Source organism: Micromys minutus (genome assembly GCF_963924665.1).
Source record: "Micromys minutus genome assembly, chromosome: 10".
Taxonomy (NCBI): Eukaryota; Metazoa; Chordata; class Mammalia; order Rodentia; family Muridae; genus Micromys; species Micromys minutus.
This window is the reverse complement of record NC_137979.1, coordinates 2,712,053-2,734,020: the sequence shown is the minus strand read 5'-3', so window position 1 is coordinate 2,734,020 and position 21,968 is coordinate 2,712,053. Positions and strand designations below refer to the sequence as shown.

At 39.8% G+C, this 21,968-nt stretch overlaps 3 protein-coding genes across 3 annotated transcripts; all 3 read right to left on the bottom strand.

The window, feature by feature from the left end:
* LOC308426463 (olfactory receptor 2Y1B-like) lies at nucleotides 1-936 on the bottom strand (the record flags this gene model as incomplete). The annotated part of the gene is made up of 1 exon (XM_080924230.1): nucleotides 1-936. One exon carries the CDS (start codon nucleotides 934-936, stop codon nucleotides 1-3), a length of 936 nt encoding a protein of 311 aa, XP_080780356.1.
* An 8,061-nt stretch (nucleotides 937-8,997) lies between these two features.
* On the bottom strand, nucleotides 8,998-9,933 carry LOC308426460 (olfactory receptor 2Y1B-like; the record flags this gene model as incomplete). Its single annotated transcript, XM_080924227.1, has 1 exon — nucleotides 8,998-9,933. One exon carries the CDS (start codon nucleotides 9,931-9,933, stop codon nucleotides 8,998-9,000), a length of 936 nt encoding a protein of 311 aa, XP_080780353.1.
* Nucleotides 9,934-20,542: 10,609 nt separating this feature from the next.
* Nucleotides 20,543-21,478, bottom strand: LOC308426462 (olfactory receptor 2Y1-like; the record flags this gene model as incomplete). Its single annotated transcript, XM_080924229.1, has 1 exon — nucleotides 20,543-21,478. One exon carries the CDS (start codon nucleotides 21,476-21,478, stop codon nucleotides 20,543-20,545), a length of 936 nt encoding a protein of 311 aa, XP_080780355.1.
* Nucleotides 21,479-21,968: the final 490 nt, after the last annotated feature.

The following is a 21,968-nucleotide window of genomic DNA, read 5'->3' as shown; positions in this document are numbered from 1 at the left end:
CTACCCTGAGTCCGTGCCTCTTCCCAGAACCTTCCACAGAGCCCCCTTTACATCCTTGTTCCTCAGGGTATAGATCAGAGGGTTGAACATGGGGGTAACAATGGTATAAAACAGGGCGACAAACTTCCCCTTGCTCTCAGAATACCTGTGGACTGGTTGAAGGTATGTATAAATACCTGAGCCATAAAACAGAGAAACCACCAGAAGATGGGACCCACATGTCCCGAAAGCCTTTCTGCGTCCAGCCATTGACTTGACTTTCAGTATAGCCTTAGCAATGTGAACATAGGAGCCTAGAATCAGTACTGCAGGGCAGACTAAGACTATTGTTCGAGCCACAAACATCTTCACTTCTGTTCCTCCTGTGTCCTCACAGGCCAGCTTCAGAAATATGGGCATCTCACAGAAGAAGTGATTGATTTGATGGCCACACAGTCGCATGGCCATCACAAGCCCTGTCTGGATTAGAGAGTTTACAAGACCCCCTACCCAGGAGGAGATGGCCAGTGCATGACACAGCTGAGGGTGCATAATGGTCGTGTAGTGCAGTGGATGGCACACAGCAGCGTAGCGGTCAAAGGCCATTGCCACCAAAATCAAACATTCTGTGGATGCCAGAGCAAGGAAAATGAAGAGCTGGGCCACACACCCTCCATAGCTGATGGTCCTGTCAAGGCCATGAAGGTTGACGAGGAGCTGGGGCACGGTGCTGGTGGTGTAGCAGAGGTCCAGGAAGGAGAGGTGTGAGAGGAAGAAGTACATGGGTTTGTGTAGTCGAAGGTCTAGTTTTGCAAGAACGATGATGGTTGTATTGCCAAAGATAGTTAGGGAGTAGAAAATCAAAATAATGACAAAAAGGAAGACTTGAAATTGAGGCCAATCTGAGAAACCCACCAAAATGAAACTCTCTTGTGAACTGTTGTTGAAATTTCCCATAGCCTTTCACTTGCATAAATACCAAACGCTACTCATTCTTTCCTGCAAGGGGTATGTGTTGAAACACTATTCTATACATACTTAAAAGTCATGTATGTTTTCTTCTCATTTGCTATTCTATCCTATCTGTCAGTTCTTCCTATTTTCTTCTTCAGATAGGAGATTGCTGACTGAAGGTGTGGCTCTTGTTAGAACTCCAGTCTTGCTGTCCAGACTTTGCCATACCACTTCTCCGCCTTTGCTTAGGTCAAGTGCAGGCTTTGCCAGGCAACTCAATCCTTCCTGTCCAACGCTTCTCTTTGTGGGAAGGTAGAGAGATTCTATACTGCTCCTCTGATATCACTAAGATGCAAAATCCAAATGCAAACAAGTTGAAACTGCATTTAAAAATCTAATGCTAGTATTTGATATCTTCTGGGAGACAGACAGACAGACAGACAGAGAGAGGGAGAGAGAGAGAGAGAGAGAGAGAGAGAGAGAGAGAGAGAGAGAGAGAGAGATAGAGAGAGAGAGAGAGAGAGAGAGTTTTATTGAATGATATGACCTAGTAGGTTGAACACACACCAGGTTGGGCTCTAATCACAACACTAGCTAGGCAACACAATCCAAACTGGATGGGAGAAAGCAAAAGTTGAATAGGAGGGTAGAGAAGGTGGTTATGGGGAGGAGTGAATGTGTTAAAAGTACAATGTATGGCATTCTCAAAGAATTTAAAAAATATTGTTAAAAATTTGGGACTCATGGTGGAGATGACTAATAAGGAAATTGTGGAGTGCGGTAGGATCCTATATCCAACCCCCAGCATGTAAGAAAACTGAAGTAGTAAATACATAGATAATATGAACTTCACCACAATGTGGCTTAAGGACTGTTCTCCTTTGTTCCTCTCCTTAGTTTATGATGAAGAATTCTGTAAGCAGGCCAAGGTCACGAACCTTGAGCTTCTCTGCTGCCCTTTGCTGAGCGGACACGACCCAGGTGGCTCTCCCAGCAGACTCACTCCTTCAGCTGTCCTCCTGCAGAAGGGCCAAGAACAGCATATCTCTGTCTCTGTAGGGAAACAAAATGGCTTGTAATGCATGAGTAAGTGACTTCCCATGCATCACCATGCCTGGGACACACTCTTACCTTCCTCCCACTGAATAAACCCACCTCTGAACTTCTCCTCTCAAGCCAAAACGTCCCTGGACCTTTTGTGTCTACACGTACATCCTGCTTGTAGCACAAGGATTTTACCTGCCCCTGCCTCATCAATGATGCCTATAATGAGCTTACCAAAACATTTTCCACTTGTCTTATTCTAAGCTGAGAAGCTCTTAGGCACCTAGGAACATGGCCAGTAAAGAAAGCTAACGTCTTTTCTTACAGTACACAAGAGGCATTTCATTAATGCTAATTACATTCATGGCATTTAGTAGATATTAAATAACTTGAGTAAAACATTTGACTCTCCAATTTCATGAAAATCTGTCTTCTACCCCTTTGAGAATGAACTATAAATGTACCTTCATAAACTATATTAGCAAGAGATGAGCAGAAGTAATTATAAGTGGGCATTGATCATAGTTTAAAAATCTGAATAGGGTACAGGAAAGCAGAAAAGGATGTTAGTAACCAGCGGAACTTTCACCCATGCTCCACACAAGCAATCTTGGCAAATTAACCCATTGTCTTTTTCACTGAGTCCACCTGGAAGTCACCACCCGTGCGAAGTGACCTGGTGCTGGGAAGATGACTCCAGAGAGATTCTTGACCGCCGTGCTCGAGGCCTCTGTGGGAGATATAAACAAAAGTGAACTGTGAGAGAGGGGAATACACACGTGTTATAACCAGAACGCCTAAGATGGGTTTGAATGACTGACAGTTGAGTCCTGCTGTTTATGAATGTCACTGTCACCCCTCCCCACAATACACATATGGACTTTATCGCTTGTTCTGTACGCTTACTTTACATAAGTATAAAATAATCTATTTCACAGGATGTTGATGGGAATTATCTGCACAGCTAAGCTCTAAGTGTCACATGTTTAGGTCTTTTCAATCACTCATTTACCAATTCAATGCTTAGGGGAAAAAGATTCTCAACAAATGTTGACCTTATCAGTGAGTACATTTCTGTCTGGCACCATTCCTGGTTCCATAAAAATACCAGAAATATTTGTTTTCTTAAAATAGGGAAGGAAACGTTCATACGGCATAGTTAGTTGCACAAGAACTTTATGGTTTCTGCCCTGTAAATGATACTTCAAATGACACATAGACCGCTTACTACACTTGCAATACACAATGGGATTGATTATAGGAAAGATACAGGTGTCATAATCTCAACAAACTAAGATGCTACAGGCCATTAAGTGGCCACCACATATGTAAGGCAGAATTCAGTTTCACGTCAAGATTTCAGTTGAACACAGAATGGAAGAGATGAAATTGAAAACTTTTAAGTCACCCAACTGAAGAGCAGAAAATAAAAATGACCTGGGATGATTGACCAAAAGGTAAATAAAACCCAGCTGTGCCAGCAGGAGCCCGAGGCCTCGTACCAGACCAGGGAGTCACTGGAACTTTGACTAGCAAAGAAGTGTGGGCTAAAGGGTGCACTGTGAGACACGTTGTGACTCACCACAGCTCCGACAGTAAGATTTTTTTTCTCTGTTGGTAGACAGAGGTTGCAAAGATGGAAGGTGGGTACGGGAGGGGGAGTGGGATTGGGGTGCATGGCATGAAATTCACAAAGAACTAATAAAAAGCTCTTTAAAATGAGCAGTGCTGACTTAATTATGGAGTGTTATCAATTGCAAGTTAAGCCCAGACTAAAATATGGTGCAAAGATGTGACTAGTTTAGAGGGAAACCTGAAAGTCATTTCTTTCCGTAGGTGCCTTCTTATACCTGCACACATTCCAGGACTTGCTCAACAGAACCTCTGTGGATTTCCTCAGCCTTTTGTGTTCTTCTGCGTCATGTCTTTAGTTACTCCTGCCATGTTTATAGGTACTAATGTTCACTCCTTCATCTATCATTTCTCCATTTTCTGGCCCAAATCCTCCACTTATTTTCCCTCTGTCTCATGCAACCAGATCTGGAATAATTTGCCATATTCAGCATGTCTGAAAATTAGATCTGTAGGTTAACCTGTCTCACTCAGCCTTTCATTTTTGGTGCTTAGAGCAATGCCTGGTGCATGAAAGTCCTTTGGAGGTACTGCAAAGTGCTGCCTCATACCAGCTCCACAGCTGCTCTCTAGGGGAGCATGGATTCTTTGAGCAGTTTCAGTGTTCCTCAAAACGTGGGCTGTGAGAGTACCCTTTCTTTGAATCTGTCCTTTTATTTGGAAATCTGTTGTGCAAGGTGAGATTCTCAATATTAGCCACTTTCAAAGGTGAATACCTTCCAACATCCTCTCTGTTGTCTTTCCCCTGTATAAGCAAGATTGTGGTGCATGTGACTGCTTATGAGATCCATCTTTGGAGGCTATGTACTGCTATTTAATCCCCAGAGTCCCACAGAAGGCACGGTGACTTGCCAACCACAACACTCATGTTTATGCGAAGTGCCTCACTAAAGTTATCTTGAGACTGGTGCCATCAGTTCCCAGGAACTTGTGTGCACACTGCTCGGGCATCTATCACTCAGAAACTTGCTGCAGTCATGACACCTTCTCAGTCATTCAGTTTTTTTTTTTTTTTTCATATTAGGTGGGGGGGAGGATTAGCTAACTGGGACCTTCTTAATTATGCACATGTTGTGAAACCATGAAGAGAAAATCTTTTGAGAGCCTTTTTGCATCTTTAAAGATCACCTGTAAACCATTCTTCACACAAATCCAACAGAGGCCTCTGGCAGATGCCACACATCATATCTAGTCGCACATCTCATAACCCAGAATGATTTTGGCCATTGTCATAATGGCGACTGGACAGTACTTTCCTCGTGAGCCCAGAACATGTGGGCAAAGATGGAACAGAGGTGCTAGGGTATCCATATATAGACACAGTCTTTTCCAACTGACTACTCTCCATACACCCAGGAGAAAATGAACTTCAAGTTTTACTGGGTCCATTTTCAAGTAGAGTAATTGTTCAACGATTTGTATTTCCATTCCCATTGTATACATCTTTTATTCAATAAAAATGAAATTATGTTAGCCAGTAAAACAGGTCCTAATTATTAATTCTTGTATCTCAGCTACCCACTAGCTGCTCAAATATTATCTTGCTATAACTTTACACTTTTGTGGCTCAGTATTAAAAATTAAGATCAAGAGGTACAAAAATAGACTGTCTAGAAAAAAATTCATCTTCTCACAAAGTCAAAGCCTTCATATCAAATTCTGAAATTTGAACATTTCAGGAAGTTAGAAAAACGTCTTGCATTAACTGAATAATTAGGAGGGTTTGGACCCTCCTGCTCAGCTGGGATTTTTTTTTTTTTTCTGATCTCAAGTTTTTAAAGGTTGAATCCACTACTCCGCTCACCCTTGGCACAAATAAGGCATGTTGACTTTATGTGTTTGCTTTCTGACATCTAATAGTAGTCATCTTTGTGAAAATGTGTTCATGTCTGAGCATGTGCACACCCGTGAGCCAGTGGATGAGCTCTGTAAACAATGTATATGTCAGCAATCAGGAAAAGGGCTCATGCTGTATCCTCCATGGGAGTCTGCCTACCTTTTAAAAGACAAGAACTCACTGTATAGGATAGGGAGACCATGACCTCACAGCCTCCTCTCCTTTCCTTCCAAGTTCTGAGATTAAAGCTTTGAACCAGCTTTCTGTCAACTAATCACATGCTATATTCAGATTAAAATTAATGACATTAATGTAGTGACATTCACTCTAGCTCAGCAAAGGCACATTTCTTTCTGTACCCCTATTGTTCAACCCTGGAGTCTTAACTGTTAATCTGAGTTTCCTTCCTCCTGTTGTGCCTACATGTGGGGCTCTCTTGTCACTATTTGAAAAGTTAACTTACTTTCAAACCTTTCTAGCTACCCAAGTGTCCTACTGACCCCTGCTATCATCAATTCTTCTATAAACTGTTATTTTCTGATCTGGACCATATTTCTTTCTCACTAAAAATTGCCTCATATCTCTTCTAATTCCATAAGAATTTAGGGTAATCTTTATTATCTTAAAGACGCCAAGTGCCACTACAAAATTTTCGAGTATAATACCAGATAACCAAGGTTTGAATCCAGTCAGTCTAATAGATAATGAGTACAGTGAATTAATGGTTTTAACAGCAACTTCTGATACAACATATCAACTCCATCTATAATCAACTCCCAGTTTTTATCTAATCCTCTAGTCCTCGACTTCACTTCAAAAATGTCGTCGCACCCCTGTTCTCTATCTTCTGACTTGGAGAACATTTTTTTTTTTACGTGTTGTGTGTAGTGAAATGAGTGGATAGGAGAACGGCTCTTAGAGAAAGCCAACTAGTGATTTTAAAAAAGTTGTTTTAATGTAACATTTCCCTATCCTCAAACCAGGCAAGGAGCAGAGGAAAATTCTATGTTAGTTACCTAATGAAATGTTTCTTGATTCTGTTTAAATTGCAAGGCTGGTGGATCTATCCAGTCAGTACTCACCCAGGCCTCCTCAAAAGAAACTATTGCACTGCCATCGTCAATTTCCTTGGTATCCAAGGTGATGTGTGACCTGTCTACAGCTAGAGATGTTCCAGGTAGAGCTGATTTATATTGTAGGGTGCCGGCCTTGGGCAGGAGCTCTTGTCTGGAGAACTTGCTTATTTTTATGATTATCCATGGTTCTCTCTCCAGAGAGACTTTTCTCCTTGGTGTTCATAGGGGGTGGCTGCATCTTGCAAACCCAGTTTGCCCCTTACCATAGAGACATTGAAGGAGCTGGCAAATTACCAACCCTTTTCTTAGCTTAGTGAATAACACATGCCCTGGGGAAATTGTCAGAGTATACTTAGTAGCAGAAAAGAAAAATTTTTTTAAAGCAAGGATGGCCTTGGAGATGTCTGAGCCCCAGGGTGGCAATTACAATCAAGCAATGGGCTCTCTGAGTTGTGAATCTTAGTCTTCAATACTCTATATTCCTAAATGATGGCCAAGTGGAAGTGCTTTAGTTAGTATTTCCAAAGCATGACCTCGTGCCCTTATGAATCTACCATCTGAGACTCAACATACTGCACTGACCTTCATTTCATTTCTCGCATCCTTGACCAATCATGCCAAATCACATCTCCCAGCTGAAGTGTACTGTGTTGACCACATCTCAGACTTTTTCAGTGTTTTTTATATGCACCATTGACTTAAGTATTTCCTTAAGGAAATCTTGATTTTTTTCTTTCTCATGCACAGATACAAGGTATCACTATTGTCCTAGGTTTCTTTCTATTTCTGTGATAGAGCACCACTATCAAAGGCAACTTAGGGAAAAAAGTTTATTTCATTTTACAACTTCCAGGTTATAGTCTAACATTAGGGAAAGTCAGTACAGAAATTCAAAGCAGGATCCCAGAGTTGGAAGAAGCAGAGGCAATGGAGGGATGCTACTTACTGGCTTGCTTTCTATGTTTTGCTTAGTTTGCTTTTCATCTCACCCAAGACCCCTTCCCACAGCGGATGGGCCATCTTGCACCAATCATCAATGAAGAAAATGCCCCACAGACTTTCCTACAGGTTAATACAATGCTGTCATTTATGCTGCTGATATTCTCTCTCCCCACATGGCTCTAGCTTATGTCGGGTTGACAGAAAACACAACAAAACAAAACCCACACAGCAACCAATTATCTTTTCCTATTGTCTGGTCTCATCAATAACAAACTAAAAAACAATATTTCATCAATATACTCCAGTTTATGTGCTGAAAAATTAACGTGGTTTTATAGGGAGTTAAACTTTTAAAACGCCAGAATTCTCTGTAAACATTTAAGGAATTATAACACCATATAGGAATACAGCTATAGGTTACAAGATTTTTAATTGTGAAAAATTTCATTAACATGTTTAAGATTCAATTTATCCACCAGTGAAGTGATGATATGTCTTATCCCGTAACTCTGTTTGGGGATTAATGAAAGTTTGGTATATTAGAAATATGTTAAGAGAAAAACTTCAGGGTAAGATGGCAGATCAGAGGCTGCCTCTTTGTGAGGTGGTAAAGAAGAGTTAGGAAAATTAAAATTAAGAAGATACTTGATCCCTAAGAGAATTTTGAGCATCTATTGTCAAAATCTATATCCATTGGAATTCACCTCATGTGACTATGTGACTTGTATGTTTGATACTGAGCTAGAGTAATGTCTGAGCTGCAGGTTTGCTATCTTAGTTCTAGCTTTCTATGCCGACACCTCCCCACTCCAGAACAAGAATGTTCGTATTTTGTTATTGTATGTTGGAAGAATATAAACTCATTTTTGTTGCTTTGCTTTTCACCTTTGAGACAGGATTTCCCTGTGTAACTTTTGAATATCCTGGAACTTTCTCTGTAAACCAGGCTGGCCTCAAACTCACAGAGATCTTCCTGCCTCTGCTCTCAAGTGCTGTGTGTAAGGGCATGTGTCACCACTGCAGGGTTATAAATTCTTTTGCAATGTTTACACTAGCTCAAGACTTTGAATTGAGTCTGACAGAGAATTTGAACTTGACCTTCTAAAAATTCTCGAGTTGTTAAGACTAATTGAACTCATGAAGGTAGGCTGAATGAATTTTTCATGATAAAACAGATGTGAGATGTTTTATCATAAGTGGATTGCAATAACATCAAAGGGATATGTTTGGGTTTCAGGTTGACTGGTTGATTTATGATGATCGTTTTTCTTTGACAACTTGATTAAATTTAGAATCAACAAGGAATTGAATTTGAGAGGTGCTTTTGAATGTGTCTGTGAATACAGTTCTAGAAAGAATTGCATGTGGCAAGATATATAGTCTAGAGGCTGGAGAGATTAAAAGGGGGAAAAGGAGAGAGCCAAAGCCAGCAGAGTGTCTTCATTTTACGCCTCTCTGCTTCCTGGACAACCATGATTTGAAACTGATCCTAGACCTGAAAGCTATAAAATGTCCTGGCCCTTCTTCATCATCTTACTCAGACTCTGTGCCTCTCCCTAGCACCTTCCACAGAGCCCCCTTCACATCCTTGTTCCTCAGGGTATAGATCAGAGGGTTGAGCATGGGTGTGATGATGGTATAAAACAGGGCAACAAACTTGCCCTCACTTTCAGAATAGGTGTGAGTGGGTTGAAGGTATGTGTAAATGGCTGAACCATAGAACAGAGACACCACCAGAATGTGGGATCCACAAGTCCCAAAAGCTTTTCTGCGCCCAGCTGTTGAGTTGACCTTCAGTACTGCCCTGGCGATGCAAGCATAGGAACCCAGGATAAGTGCTGCAGGGAAGACTAACACTATTGCTCGAGCCACAAACATCTTGGCCTCTGTTCTTTTTGTTTCCTCACAAGCCAACTTCAGGAATATGGGCATCTCACAGAAGAAGTGATTCAGTCGATGGCCACAGAGAGGCATGGCCATCATGAGTCCTGTTTGAATCAGAGAATTTACAAGTCCCCCTACCCAGGAAGAGATGGCCAGTGCATGACACAGCTGAGGGTGCATAATGGTCGTGTAGTGCAGTGGATGGCACACGGCAGCGTAGCGGTCAAAGGCCATGACCCCCAATAACACACACTCTGTTGATGCCAGGGCAAGAAAAATAAGAAGCTGGGCTACACACCTTCCATAACTGATGGTCCTGTCCAGACCATGAAGATTTATGAGGAGCTGGGGCACGGTGCTGGTGGTGTAGCAGAGGTCCAGGAAGGAGAGGTGTGAGAGGAAGAAGTACATTGGTGTTTGCAGTCGAAGGTCTAGTCGAGAGAGAGCAATGATGGAAGAGTTGCCGAAGAGAGTGAGGGAGTAGAAAATTGAAATGACAATAAAAAAGACAAGTTCCAGGTGAGGCCAATCTGAGAATCCCACCAAAAAGAAAGCCCTTTCTGAGCTGGAGTTGAAGGTTCCCATCGCCTTTGATCAGCGCAGAGTGTAAACAATGCAATGCTTCCAACAAGCAGTGTTGTTTTCCAAGTTATATCCTAAATAAAACAAACTCATAGGTTGCCTTTTCCATTTTGCTGTTTAGTTCCACTTATCCAGTTATTTGTCTCTTCTTGTCTTTAGCTACAAGTCATTCATGATGCTCTCTTTGCCTAAGTTCTACTTCTGATGATTTGTGTCATAATCGCATTGAGACCACACCACCCTGTGGATTCAACGTCCATGTCTGGAAGGAGAGATTACATATTGCTAGAATCACAATACTGAGATATAGAGTCAAATTCGGTAACAGAAATCTGCTTTTCAAATCGAGTGTGGGGTTGCTCATGCAACTCAGACGTTAAGTGCTTGTCCAGCACATGCGACTCCTTGAGTTTGAGCCCTGAAAAAACACTACCGATGAATTAATAAAATATCCGGTGTGCCACCTGTGGTTCATTTTCCTCATCACCTTGGTCTTTGTGACAGGGTATTTCAGTCGATGAAGACTCGAGAATAACCAGGCTGAGGTCACACCCTCTGGGACTCATCTGCTCCCTCCTGCATAGGCAACACTGTCATTACATCGTCTGGGCTCCGAACTCACACAGGACTAAAAAGAATTGTAGATCCCTTTAGAAAAAAAATCACCTTTGTTCTGTGTCATGAATAAGTATGGCAGAAATACTATGTTTTTTCCTCTGTTTATGTGTGTGTGAGGCGTGCGCACAGAAGTGCACTTACCCAAGAAGCCCAGAGGAGTGTGTTGGATCCCCCTGGACCTGGACCCACAGAAAATTGTGAGTCCCCAAATCATGGGTGCTGGAAACTGTATTTAGGTCTTCTGACAAAGCATTAAGTTCTCTTATCACCTAGTGACCTTTCCAGCTCCTGAAATGCTCTACTTTGAGGATCATGAAAGGGATACTTATTTTGTATTTTAGACCATGTCAAATTCAGTACCCAACAAAGAAAGGTCTCTTACCAATGAATAGATTAGTGAATGGTTTCCATGCCCAAGCAAAATCCTTAGTGAGCAGGAAATAACTTAAACTTGGTTTCTGAGCAACAGGAAGGTGTTATTTCATATGTGTTGTTTATCATTTACTGGCACAAAGGTTGCCAACATTCCTGCTTTATGCTTTTATTAATGTGGTTTCTAAACAATGCTTAAAATGTTTATAATGTTTCAAAAAAGTATAGTTAATAGTTATACAAAAATGTAGAGGTTTTTCCAAAAATGATTTCAATATAATGAAAAAAGGAATCGTGAACAGTAATCGGTCACTGCAGTACTCAAGAGAACAAGAAACAGGGAAACTTAAACTTAGCTTCAAAACATAGCCTATACCGATAAAGACTAGGAGAGAACAAAACTAAAAACTTGTCATGCCTCTGTGTGGGAGTTTGTGTGCATGTGTGTACAAATGCCCTCACCTATATGTGCCGGTGTGCCTGTGTGTGTATGCCTGTGTGTGTGTGTGTGTGCTCGTGTGCGTGTGTGAGTGCATGCGCACGCACGCACGCTCGAGTGCACAGGCCAGAAGTTAGTCACTCTCCACTTACTCTTTGAGACAAGGTCTCTCACTTTCCTCACAGAGTCATATTATAGCCCTATTAGTCCTTTGTTTCTAAAGGAGAAAATGACAACACAGGAATGCAGTGTTACCCCAAACCTAACACTAAGCTGATAGTGCTAATTTGAGTGATGGAATTTGTCAGTGCTATATGAGACTAGATACAAATGAAGACATAGATCTGTGACCAATGCAGATTTTAGGGGAAATCCAAAGGCTAATTCTTTCCAGAATCCTACATCGTTTGGGGGATGCGTTCCTGTATAGAATGTCAAAGCAAGAACTTTCTTCATGTACCGCAGTCACCTCCTCATCCCCACATGCTGTATTTTATTCCCCATCTCCATCCTCTGTATTCAACAACTTGATTTATTAAGTCAACAATTTTCTTACTAATGCCATTAATTCATTCCACCTTTGTTTCAGGCATACAGTTCTGAAAAAACTAACTCTATTTCACCCTTATTACTAAAATAAGATTGAGAAATTGACATAGGCCGCCCTTCTTTACAGTGTTAGGCTCTAGAATAATGATTGACACACAGCATGTCCAATAGATTCCTACATCTGCAGATACACTCCAATTTCAGCTCTCAGCTACATCTAACCAAAGCTCAAAGTCCAGTGGCAGTTTTGGCCTCAGCTGGACACAGGGATATGGAGGTATCCTTACTTCCTTGGAATCTAGTCTTTTAAAATCTACAATATGTTGCATAAAAGGGTACCAATGTCATGTCACCTTAAGGTCAAGTCTCTTTGAATGTCTCTTCCATCATACTCACTTCCTCCTATCTAATCAAGACAGTGACACTCATGGGGCACCTTGTAAATTATTCTTTGGGAACTGTGTAATAAAAACTGCAGGATTCTGTAAAGAATGGGCTAAGCTACAAAACCACAACACTCATGCTGGTTCTCCTGAAACTAGTGAGTCTTAGTCCATCTCTCCTAGACTGCCCACATACCTGTCACTTGGGAAGAAATATGTTTATGATACATCTCTTATCTCTCATAGAGATTCTCTCTACTCTTTTGTTAATGTTATCTTGGGTAATGTGCTCTGCCTCATCTGAAAAATGTGAAAACAAATCTTCCTGGAGGTCTTTTTCATGTGTCAAAAATACTTATGAAAGCCCTTTTACACATGAAGTCAAAGGTTGAACTGTGGCTTATTACACTTAGTCTACACCTTCTATTCCAGTTGGGCTTTGACATAACCACACTGGCCAAAACATTGGAGAGCATTAAACTTTCCCACAGGAAATCACTGTATGCAGGTGACACATGGACCTACTTGTCAGTGGATACAGACCTTCAGTGGACAGTCCCCCACATACTGAGCACGGTGACCAAAATTTCAGAGATTTCCAAGTTTAACATGTAATTGTACAGAGTATTATTTGAAAACCTTCACTTTCTTGTGATCACTCATCTCCATAAGAAATGAAGTTATGATAATGCAGATGACTTGGTCCTGTGATACAGCTTTTCACTCCAGGTGTCACACGTTAGGCATTGTCCTTCTACAGCTTCACACCTAATGGAATAAATGATTGACAATTGAGAAGCATATATTTTTAATTAAATTTTCTAGATTAGAAAAAGGCATCATAAGACAGCCCTGATAACTTCTGCTCATGACTAACGATCTACCTCATGGCAAAGATGTCCAATTTGCTTTCTTCTTTGCAAAAAGCCAGAACTCAGACACACTGCTGATGTTTACAAAAGAGATTGTGGGTCAGCCAGGAACAAACTTGAAAATGAAGTTGTCTATCTCTAACTGGAAGCTTTTCTACCTTCACATCTGTCTTCTCACTCAGAGACCATAAGCTGATCTCTCAGTATAGGTCAAAACACATTTTTACATTAACCAAATGGTAATGGTGTGAAGCAGATTTAAAGCATTTCACCCATCCCTAATTTTGCTTTTCAAACAATATACAATCATCGTTAAAAACTTCATCACTATTCTTTATTTTCCCGTCAAATACAAAACATCCTGACACTTGCACACTTTATTTTCTGTAATACAAATGTCAGCGACTTCCTTGTGAATGTGTGTGCACATGTGTGTCTATTCATGATCTCTACAAATGATGAATTCATCCATGAGAAACCATGTTTAATTATTTCCCAGAACCACATAGTACTACTTCATTTTCCCACTGACTTAATATATAATTATTTGAATCACATTTAAATAAAAATGTTATTTTATATCTAATCAAAAGTTTCAAATATTATTCCTTAATCATCTTCAGTATTAAAAGTATACATTGTATAATTTGAATTTAACTTACATCTTCCTTTTGTGCCTGTATGTTTAACTTTCTCATTAATTTTTGGGAAGCTGACTCACTATTAAACCTTACCACCAAAACATCCCTCTACCAGTTCTCCATCACTATCTGTATGTTTATTTGCAGAGCATCATTCTTTGATCTGGACCATATTTCATTCACACTAGAACCCACACAGCACCCATTCGATACCACGTGTTTTCACAGCAATCTTCAAGACTCTTGAACACTGGGCATATCGCAACTTCTACAGCAGAGGTTTTCAACTTTCCTAATGCTGAGACTCTTTAATACAGTTCCTCATGTTGTGCTGACTCCCAGACATAAAATTATTTTTGTTGTTACCTCATAACTATAATTTTTTTACTTCCATGAATTATAATACAAATATTTGCGTTTTCCAGTGGCTTCAGTGACCCATGAAAGGGACATTTGACTCCAAAGATGTTTTAGCATCATACCTGGTAACCAAGGCTTGAATGCAGGTACAGTATTCGACATTTCAATTAATAAATTAATAAATTGTTTTAACTTGTATAAGTCATACATAACATTGTTTCATTTAGAGTACATTCCTTCCCTCTGTCTATTATTTCAATGAATCTTTCTTGATGTATATCCCTATTCTTATCTCCTGGTTCTGATATGTACAAGTTACCTTGCATATTAGAGCCTTGGGATTTTTTTTTTCAGATTTGAGTTTTAGAAAAGATTTTTAAATTATTTTAAATTGACATTTTTTCTTTACATTAGAAACATACTTATTCCTTTAACTGTGTGCATTTGAAGATAAATGCATGCAAGTGAGACTATTTTGGCATGCTGTGTCTAGTGAAGTAAGTAGACAGGTGACAGAGGAGGAAGGACAATCAGAAATAAATCATAACTTTAATGTCCACAGCCCAGTTAACCACCAAAGTAGAGGCCAGCGTTGCTTGTGCTTCCTGAATTTTAATCTGTGAAGTTAGAGTAACTCACCTGGTCAGTGCTTACCTAATTACTATGAAAGGAAACCACCATGTTATCAGCCTGAATTATATTGGTTTCAATGGAGAAGTGAGACCCACTAGGGATCCTTTACGAATAGGAATGTGTGAGGCGTATATGTTCCTCTGTGGTTCTGAGTTCTTTCCTGAAGTAGAGGTCTTGGATAAAAGCTCCTGTCCTGGAGATCATCACTTCACACATTTCTGCACAAGAAAAGAAGTTGCTGAAGCCCATGGCATTCTTGCAGTGCACTCCAAGCTCCCCTTGGTTGGTTAACTGAGAATTGGAAGGATCTGGTGTATTACCAGATCACCCCATGACACTGATTTAGTGCATCACAAATGCCCCGGGGACACTGCCAAGGCTCCACGGTAGCAGTACACAAACAATCATTTGCAAAGTGTGGCCTTGGAGACCCATGGGCCCCATTGTGACAATTATACTCAACTAATGGGCTTTCTGTGATCTACCTTGTTCTCAATTTCCTCTGTTCCCCAAACATGGTTGTATTCAACATCCTCAGCATACCTCCTCCTACTCACCTGACTTTGTGATTCCTCATGCTTCCCTACTTTAACAACAGTCCTATCAGCCCCTGACCCATCAGGATATATTCCAAGACCCACTTGGGGGCAAGCATAGACTCCTCGCTCACTTAAATCTCAGGATTCTTCAATAGTGCTCGTATGTTCTGTTTATATGAATCACCAATCCAGATAAATATTTATTTCCATGATAAAACTTTAATGTTTTACATTTTTGCTATCTTTTATATATGAACATTAATTTTATCCACAACAAACATAATATAGGAAATATTTTTAACTTTTTATTGGTTCTTTATGAATTTCACACTATACCCACAATCCCACTCATCTTTCCCTCCTCTCATACTTGCCCTTCACCCGTGCAACCTCCCCGAAGCAGAGGAAAAGATTCATTGTGGAAGCTTTAGTACACCCTTTTGTTCATACTTCTTTGCTTGCAAGTTTTCGTTGCAATGTCTAGTAGGAGGCCTCTCACTTCTGCTACTCCATAAATACTGGAACCTCACTGGGACTCACAGATATTCTGTTGTTACCATGTGTCCCGGAGAGCTGGTGGTTTTGGATCTGTAGAATCAGCCGCTTCATGCACTCCAGCAGTTCATCAATGGGGTAGATGTAGGGGCGGGCTAATTAAATCCCTAAATCTGGGACTGAGAGGTATCTGAGCTGGTCAAATTAAAAACCACTTAAAGATAAGGTCGTTTGACAACGTGTACTTGTGATATCATGTACAATGAAAACTTAAAATTTACAATTCAACATTCTTTAGTCTGTTCACTGAGTTGAATATCTATTACTTTGGATTTTCTTTTGTGAAGTTATGAAGTTTTGAGCAGACAGATACACAATAGGTGAAAATATATGTTTCAAAAAGTTTGGTTTTATTATGCATCAGGAAATTTTGAATCAAAACCACAATGAAATACTACCTCACTCTAGTTTCAATGGCCATTACCAGAACAAGCAAAACATCAGTTACTAATGAGGGCACAGAGAAGAAGGAAATCTGACAGTTGGTAGGAATGCACTTTGGTTCAGACATTATATGGACTGGTGTCCATGTTCTTCTAAAGACTGGAGTTATAACTGATCCATTATGCAATCTAGATGTCCCATTTCAGGATGTATATCTCAAGGAAGTGAATTAGTATTCACCTGCTTACTGTGATTGTTGTGACACTATTCTTACTAGTCATGATGTGGAATCACACTGCATGCCAATCAGTGAATGGATGATAAGAAAATGTTCTATAAATGCATAATTTAATGTTACTCAACTATAAATAAGAATGAAATTCTGTCATTTGAACAAAATTGATGACCTGGAAAGTGCTACGTCAGGTTAACCACACATAGAAAGACAAGCACCAGACAATCTCTCACTTGTAGATGTTAAAAACATTAGCCTGAAAGAAAATTAGTGATTACTAGATTTGGCTTAAATGTAAAAGAGTGTTGATCGAGGCATGATTTTATAAGTTCATTTACATCTAAATGTTGAACTATCATATTGAACCAAATTAACATGTAAAATTAATATTAGCCAAAGTCAAAACCAAATTGAAAAAATAATGTATACAGCAATTGGGAAGAAATAAACATTAATTAAAAATGGGCATATCTACTAGTGTGTGATGGTAAATAAAAAAGAGATGAATGTGTTAACAAAATATTAAGAGTATATTATGAGATCTTAGATAATTTTTAAGATCATATTCTAAATTGTTTGAATATAAAACAAACAATAAATTGCTTGAATAGATCTACTTACCTCATCTTAAAAACACTTTAAGGAGTCAGATTGTATTTCAGCATTAGTGAACCTAGCATAGCATTATAAAAAAATCAATACTCAGAACTATCAAAATTATACCCTTGAGTCATCTCAGTCTCATGTTAATTTGCATTTCATTGATTATATGGAGATAGAAACCCCTTTTCCTATGGTTTATTTTCCATTTCATTTTCTTTTTTAATTACCTACTCACGTTTCCCCATCTTAATAAGGTACTTATACTTTCCTGGACAAGTTTAGGACATTGGTCGTGCACATGGTACTGGGATTAAAGGTATGTGCCACCACTGCAGGTGATGTGTGAAACGGAAATTTTTGGTCTCTTTGGAGAGTCAGTTGTGTCATGTTATGTTTTTCTGGCAACTGTCTCATCAGAGGATGCTTTTGCTGAAGCAGAAATGTGGGGAGCATGTTTTGTTGAAAACACACATGTGTTGTTTTTCTGAAAGTGGCCTGGGAAAGGGGCATGTAGTGTTTTGCTAGAGAGGATGCTTGACAGAACATGTGATGTTTGGAAAGGGTATAAATATAACCCAACAGACAGTGGATGATGCTGTGTGGTATTGCTTATCACCTTACCATTCTTTGCTAGTCATCATTTGTTGTGGCTTCATAGGGAGAAATGCCACCAAAGAGCTTTTGATGGTGTTCTGGTGGTTTCTTGCTGCTTCCATGGACTCAGACCCATTGGCAGAGTCTCTCAAATTGCTGTTGCTGATTCATGAATGCTGTTTGCCAGTGGATCGAGTGGCCACTGCTGTTTTGTGTGAACTGAACTACTGATATCTTGACATGGCAGGTAGAATTTGCTCAAAAGTTCTATATCTAACATTCTCCTTTGCTGTATTAAACTTTTCTTTCCACTACCTCTGTTGGGAGGTGGGATAAAAGGGAGGCCAAAGAATTAAGAACCATTATTAAAAGTAGGTTTTGAAAAAGTATAAGCCTACATTTGTGTACATTGTAAATCCTCATCTATAGCTTGTTCTAGTTTTTCCTTTATTTATGAATAAGATAGATTGATAGATGATAAATAGGTGATAGATTGAGAATATATATATATATATATATATGTATATATATACATATATACACATATAGATAGATATAGGTAGATAGATAGGGGGGAGGGGAGGGAGGGAGCGGCATCACTCGTGCCTCCAATCCTAATCCGTCCGTCACATTTTAAGGCTTCACAATGACAACTACAACAACTCACTGTGTCTCTGGGAGAAATGCTGGAAATGGTTCACAGGCCTGGGGATTCTGTTGTGTGGGGACAACAACATCTTCTCCCTACATGGAAACCTAACTATGGTTTACAACATTTGTCTTCTTCAAAACAGTAAGTAGAGGAGATTTTGAATGTTCACAATACAAAGAAATGATACATGTTTGAGGTTATAGATATTCCAGTTACCCAGATCTAATTATTGCAGATGTGTTTGTTGCAATATTGCCATGAGCTTCATAAATATTAAATGAGTTGAGGTTGAGCTGTGTCAAAAAATGCTGTTGAGATAGAATCTTGATTATTTCAGACTGAAATCACTAGAGAAGAGAAAATTTCAGAAAAGGGCATTTAGATTACCTTTTCCTAAAACAAACAAACAAGTGAGATTCTTTGTGGGAGCTTGACATCACTCCCCTAACATGGGGGGGAAAGATCATAGGAGATAAGACTTTAATGCAACCAAATAAATGATTTAGAGTAACAATTATCTTACACAAGGCTTGAACCTTCCTCTCCTAGTGTACCTCTTAGAGACATTGCTACACCATTTGAGAGGTGCACTTACTTTATTATTCCTTTATATGTTATTTACTCTTTGTTTCAAAACATATAAAAGTAGTTTTCTCTAGTGATTTTCTTAGAATTTTACTGTATTATGAAGATACCAATGTACATAAAATTTTATTGAAATGTCTATAGGCTTTTCCTTGTTAGTCAACATTTTATTAATTTATGCATTATACTCAGTCAAGTAGCTACAAAACATTAGTAACTCTACTCTTCTTATGGATTATTATTTTATATTTTTAAATCGAAAAATAAAAACTACCTCCAAGGTGAGGCTATATAAAATACGTTTCTCTATAATCTTCATAATGCTTTAAGATCTGCCCTTTCATATTCTTTGAATCAATATTGTGTCTGAGAATAAAACTTAGAAGCTTAGTTAGAAGCAAGTAGACACTTTGACAGAAAACCATCCTCTAAACAAATGAAAAGGGCCAGTGAGAGATCCAGGGCTTTACACAGGGCAAGGAGAAGTCTGACTGCTGTTAACTGTTCTCTGATCACTTATACCTGCACATACATGTGCACACACAGATGGATGGATAGATGGATGGATAGATGGATGGATGGTTGGATGGATAAATGGATAGATAGATGGTTAGATGGATGGATAAATGGATGGATAAATGGATGGATGGATAGATAGATAGATAGATGGATGGATGGATGGATGGATGGATGGATGGATAGATAGATAGATAGATAGATAGATAGATAGATAGATAGATAGATAGATGGATGGATAGATAGAAAGCAAACTGTCAAATACACAAGGGCAAAGAAAATGACCATGGTAGAAAATCAAGAACCCATTGTCTCTTTGAGTTTTCCAGATCTGTTTATTTCAGAAACCTTCTAGTTTTGTTTTCTTCTTTCTTCTTTTACATACCTCTCCTTTATGGATCATTCTATCTATGCTCATAACTTCTCTAGTCTCTTTTTTCTTATATGAAAACCTTTTCATGACACTGGGCCTTCTGGCATGGCTTCCTGGTGCAGCTGGTGACACTCTGATTCTTCTTTGGGTGTAAGTATCCTAATGGCAGTACCTTTAATATTGACAACTCTGCCACAGCTTCCTTCTCTCTCCAAGTAAAGTAAGCCAGTAAAAGGTCAGTGGGGTAACTACTATCAGGAAATGTAGAAACAGAACCTATGGTGTTCAGGAATATAGCATGGTAATTACTTGGAAAACCAGTTGTGAATTCATTCTCTATGACTTTGAGTGAAGGGTCATCTACATGACATCATACTGGGAACCAACGACTTTGGTAAAGGTGATGTCATATATAATTATTCCTTCTTAGAAATGCTTAGGGCCCATCTCTTCTTTACCGACAGTTTAAATGCAAGCCTTCACTAACATTCTTTTGGAAAATAGCCAAATAGATCTGCCCCTCCTCTCTTAGACAAGGACTTCATGCACTAACCTAGTTATCACTACAAGAGACTCCTGCCACTTACAAATTCCCAGAATAATAGTTCTGGGACACTGAGGGCTGTTAACTAGTCACTAGTGGCCCTCAAAGGTGGGTTTCAGATTATGAGTGGTATCACAGACAATGTGCTGGTCTTGCTTAGCCCTCTTACACTAAGTCTGTGCTTTTCCCAAGTACCTTCCAAAGAGCCCCCTTCACATCCTTGTTCCTCAGAGTATATATTAAAGGGTTGAGAATGGGGGTGAGTATAGTATAAAAAACAGCAACAAACTTTCCCTCAGTCTCTGAATATCTGTGGATGGGTTGAAGGTAAGTATATATGCCTGAGCCATAAAACAGAGAAACCACAATGAGGTGGGACCCACAAGTCCCAAAGGCCTTTCTGCGTCCAGCCATTGACTTGATTCTGAGAATTGCCCTGGCAATGTGTCCATAGGAACCCAGAATCAGTGCAGCAGGGAAGATCAAGATTATTGTTCTGGCTACAAACATCTTGACCTCCGTCCCATTAGTGTCTTCACAAGCCAATTTCAGGAATATGGGCATCTCACAGAAGAAGTGATTCAGCTGATGGCTACAGAGGGGCATGGCCATAACAAGTCCTGTCTGAATCACAGAGTTCACAAGGCCAGACACCCAGGAGGAGATGGCTAGTCCCTGACACAGCTGAGGGTGCATAATGGTCGTGTAGTGTAGTGGACGGCACACTGCAGCGTAGCGGTCAAAGGCCATGACCCCCAGGAGCAGACACTCTGTGGAGACCAAGGCAAGGAATATGAGGAGCTGAGCCACACAGCCTCCATAGCTGATGGTCCTTTCAAACCCACAGAGGTTAATGAGAAGCTGAGGCACGGTGCTTGTGGTATAGCACAGGTCCAGGAAGGAAAGATGGGAGAGGAAAAAGTACATGGGTGTGTGCAATCTGACATCTAGCCTCGAGAGAGCAATGATGGTGGTGTTGCCGAAGAGAGTTAGCAGATAAAAGACTAGAATAAAGACAAAGAGGAAAACTTCCAGTTGAGGGAAATCTGAGAAGCCTACCAATATGAAGCCTTCCACTAAACTGGCATTGAAGGTTCCCATCGCCTTTCATTTGAGTAAAGAGTGGACATTCACGCAGAGCCTCTGATGAGCAGTATATATTCAAACATTATCCCCATGATTCCCTAAACATTCCGGTATCATGCGTCACATTCTCTGTTTTACTACACAATTCCACTTTTCCAGTAATTTTTCTCTTTTCCTCTTTAGACAGGAGATCACTAGGTTAGGAGTGAATGGATTTTGCTTGAATTTCCTACTTCAATGTGCTCAGATTTTGTTCTTACCACTAAGGCATTTGGGAGGCTTCTTCAGGCAGCAATCCTGGCCTCCTTGTCTAAAGGTGATGTAACTATCACCTGCCTCACAGCAGGAGATTAGCTTCCAAATGCACCAACATGGAGACCGCCTTGAGGATCCAATTGGGTGTGGCCGATTAATAGTGCATTTTTGTAGCATATGGCTCCAAAAAGTTAAAAAATAAAGTTGAAAAACAAAAGATGAAATGTAGTGCTAGTGTTTTGCTTTCTGA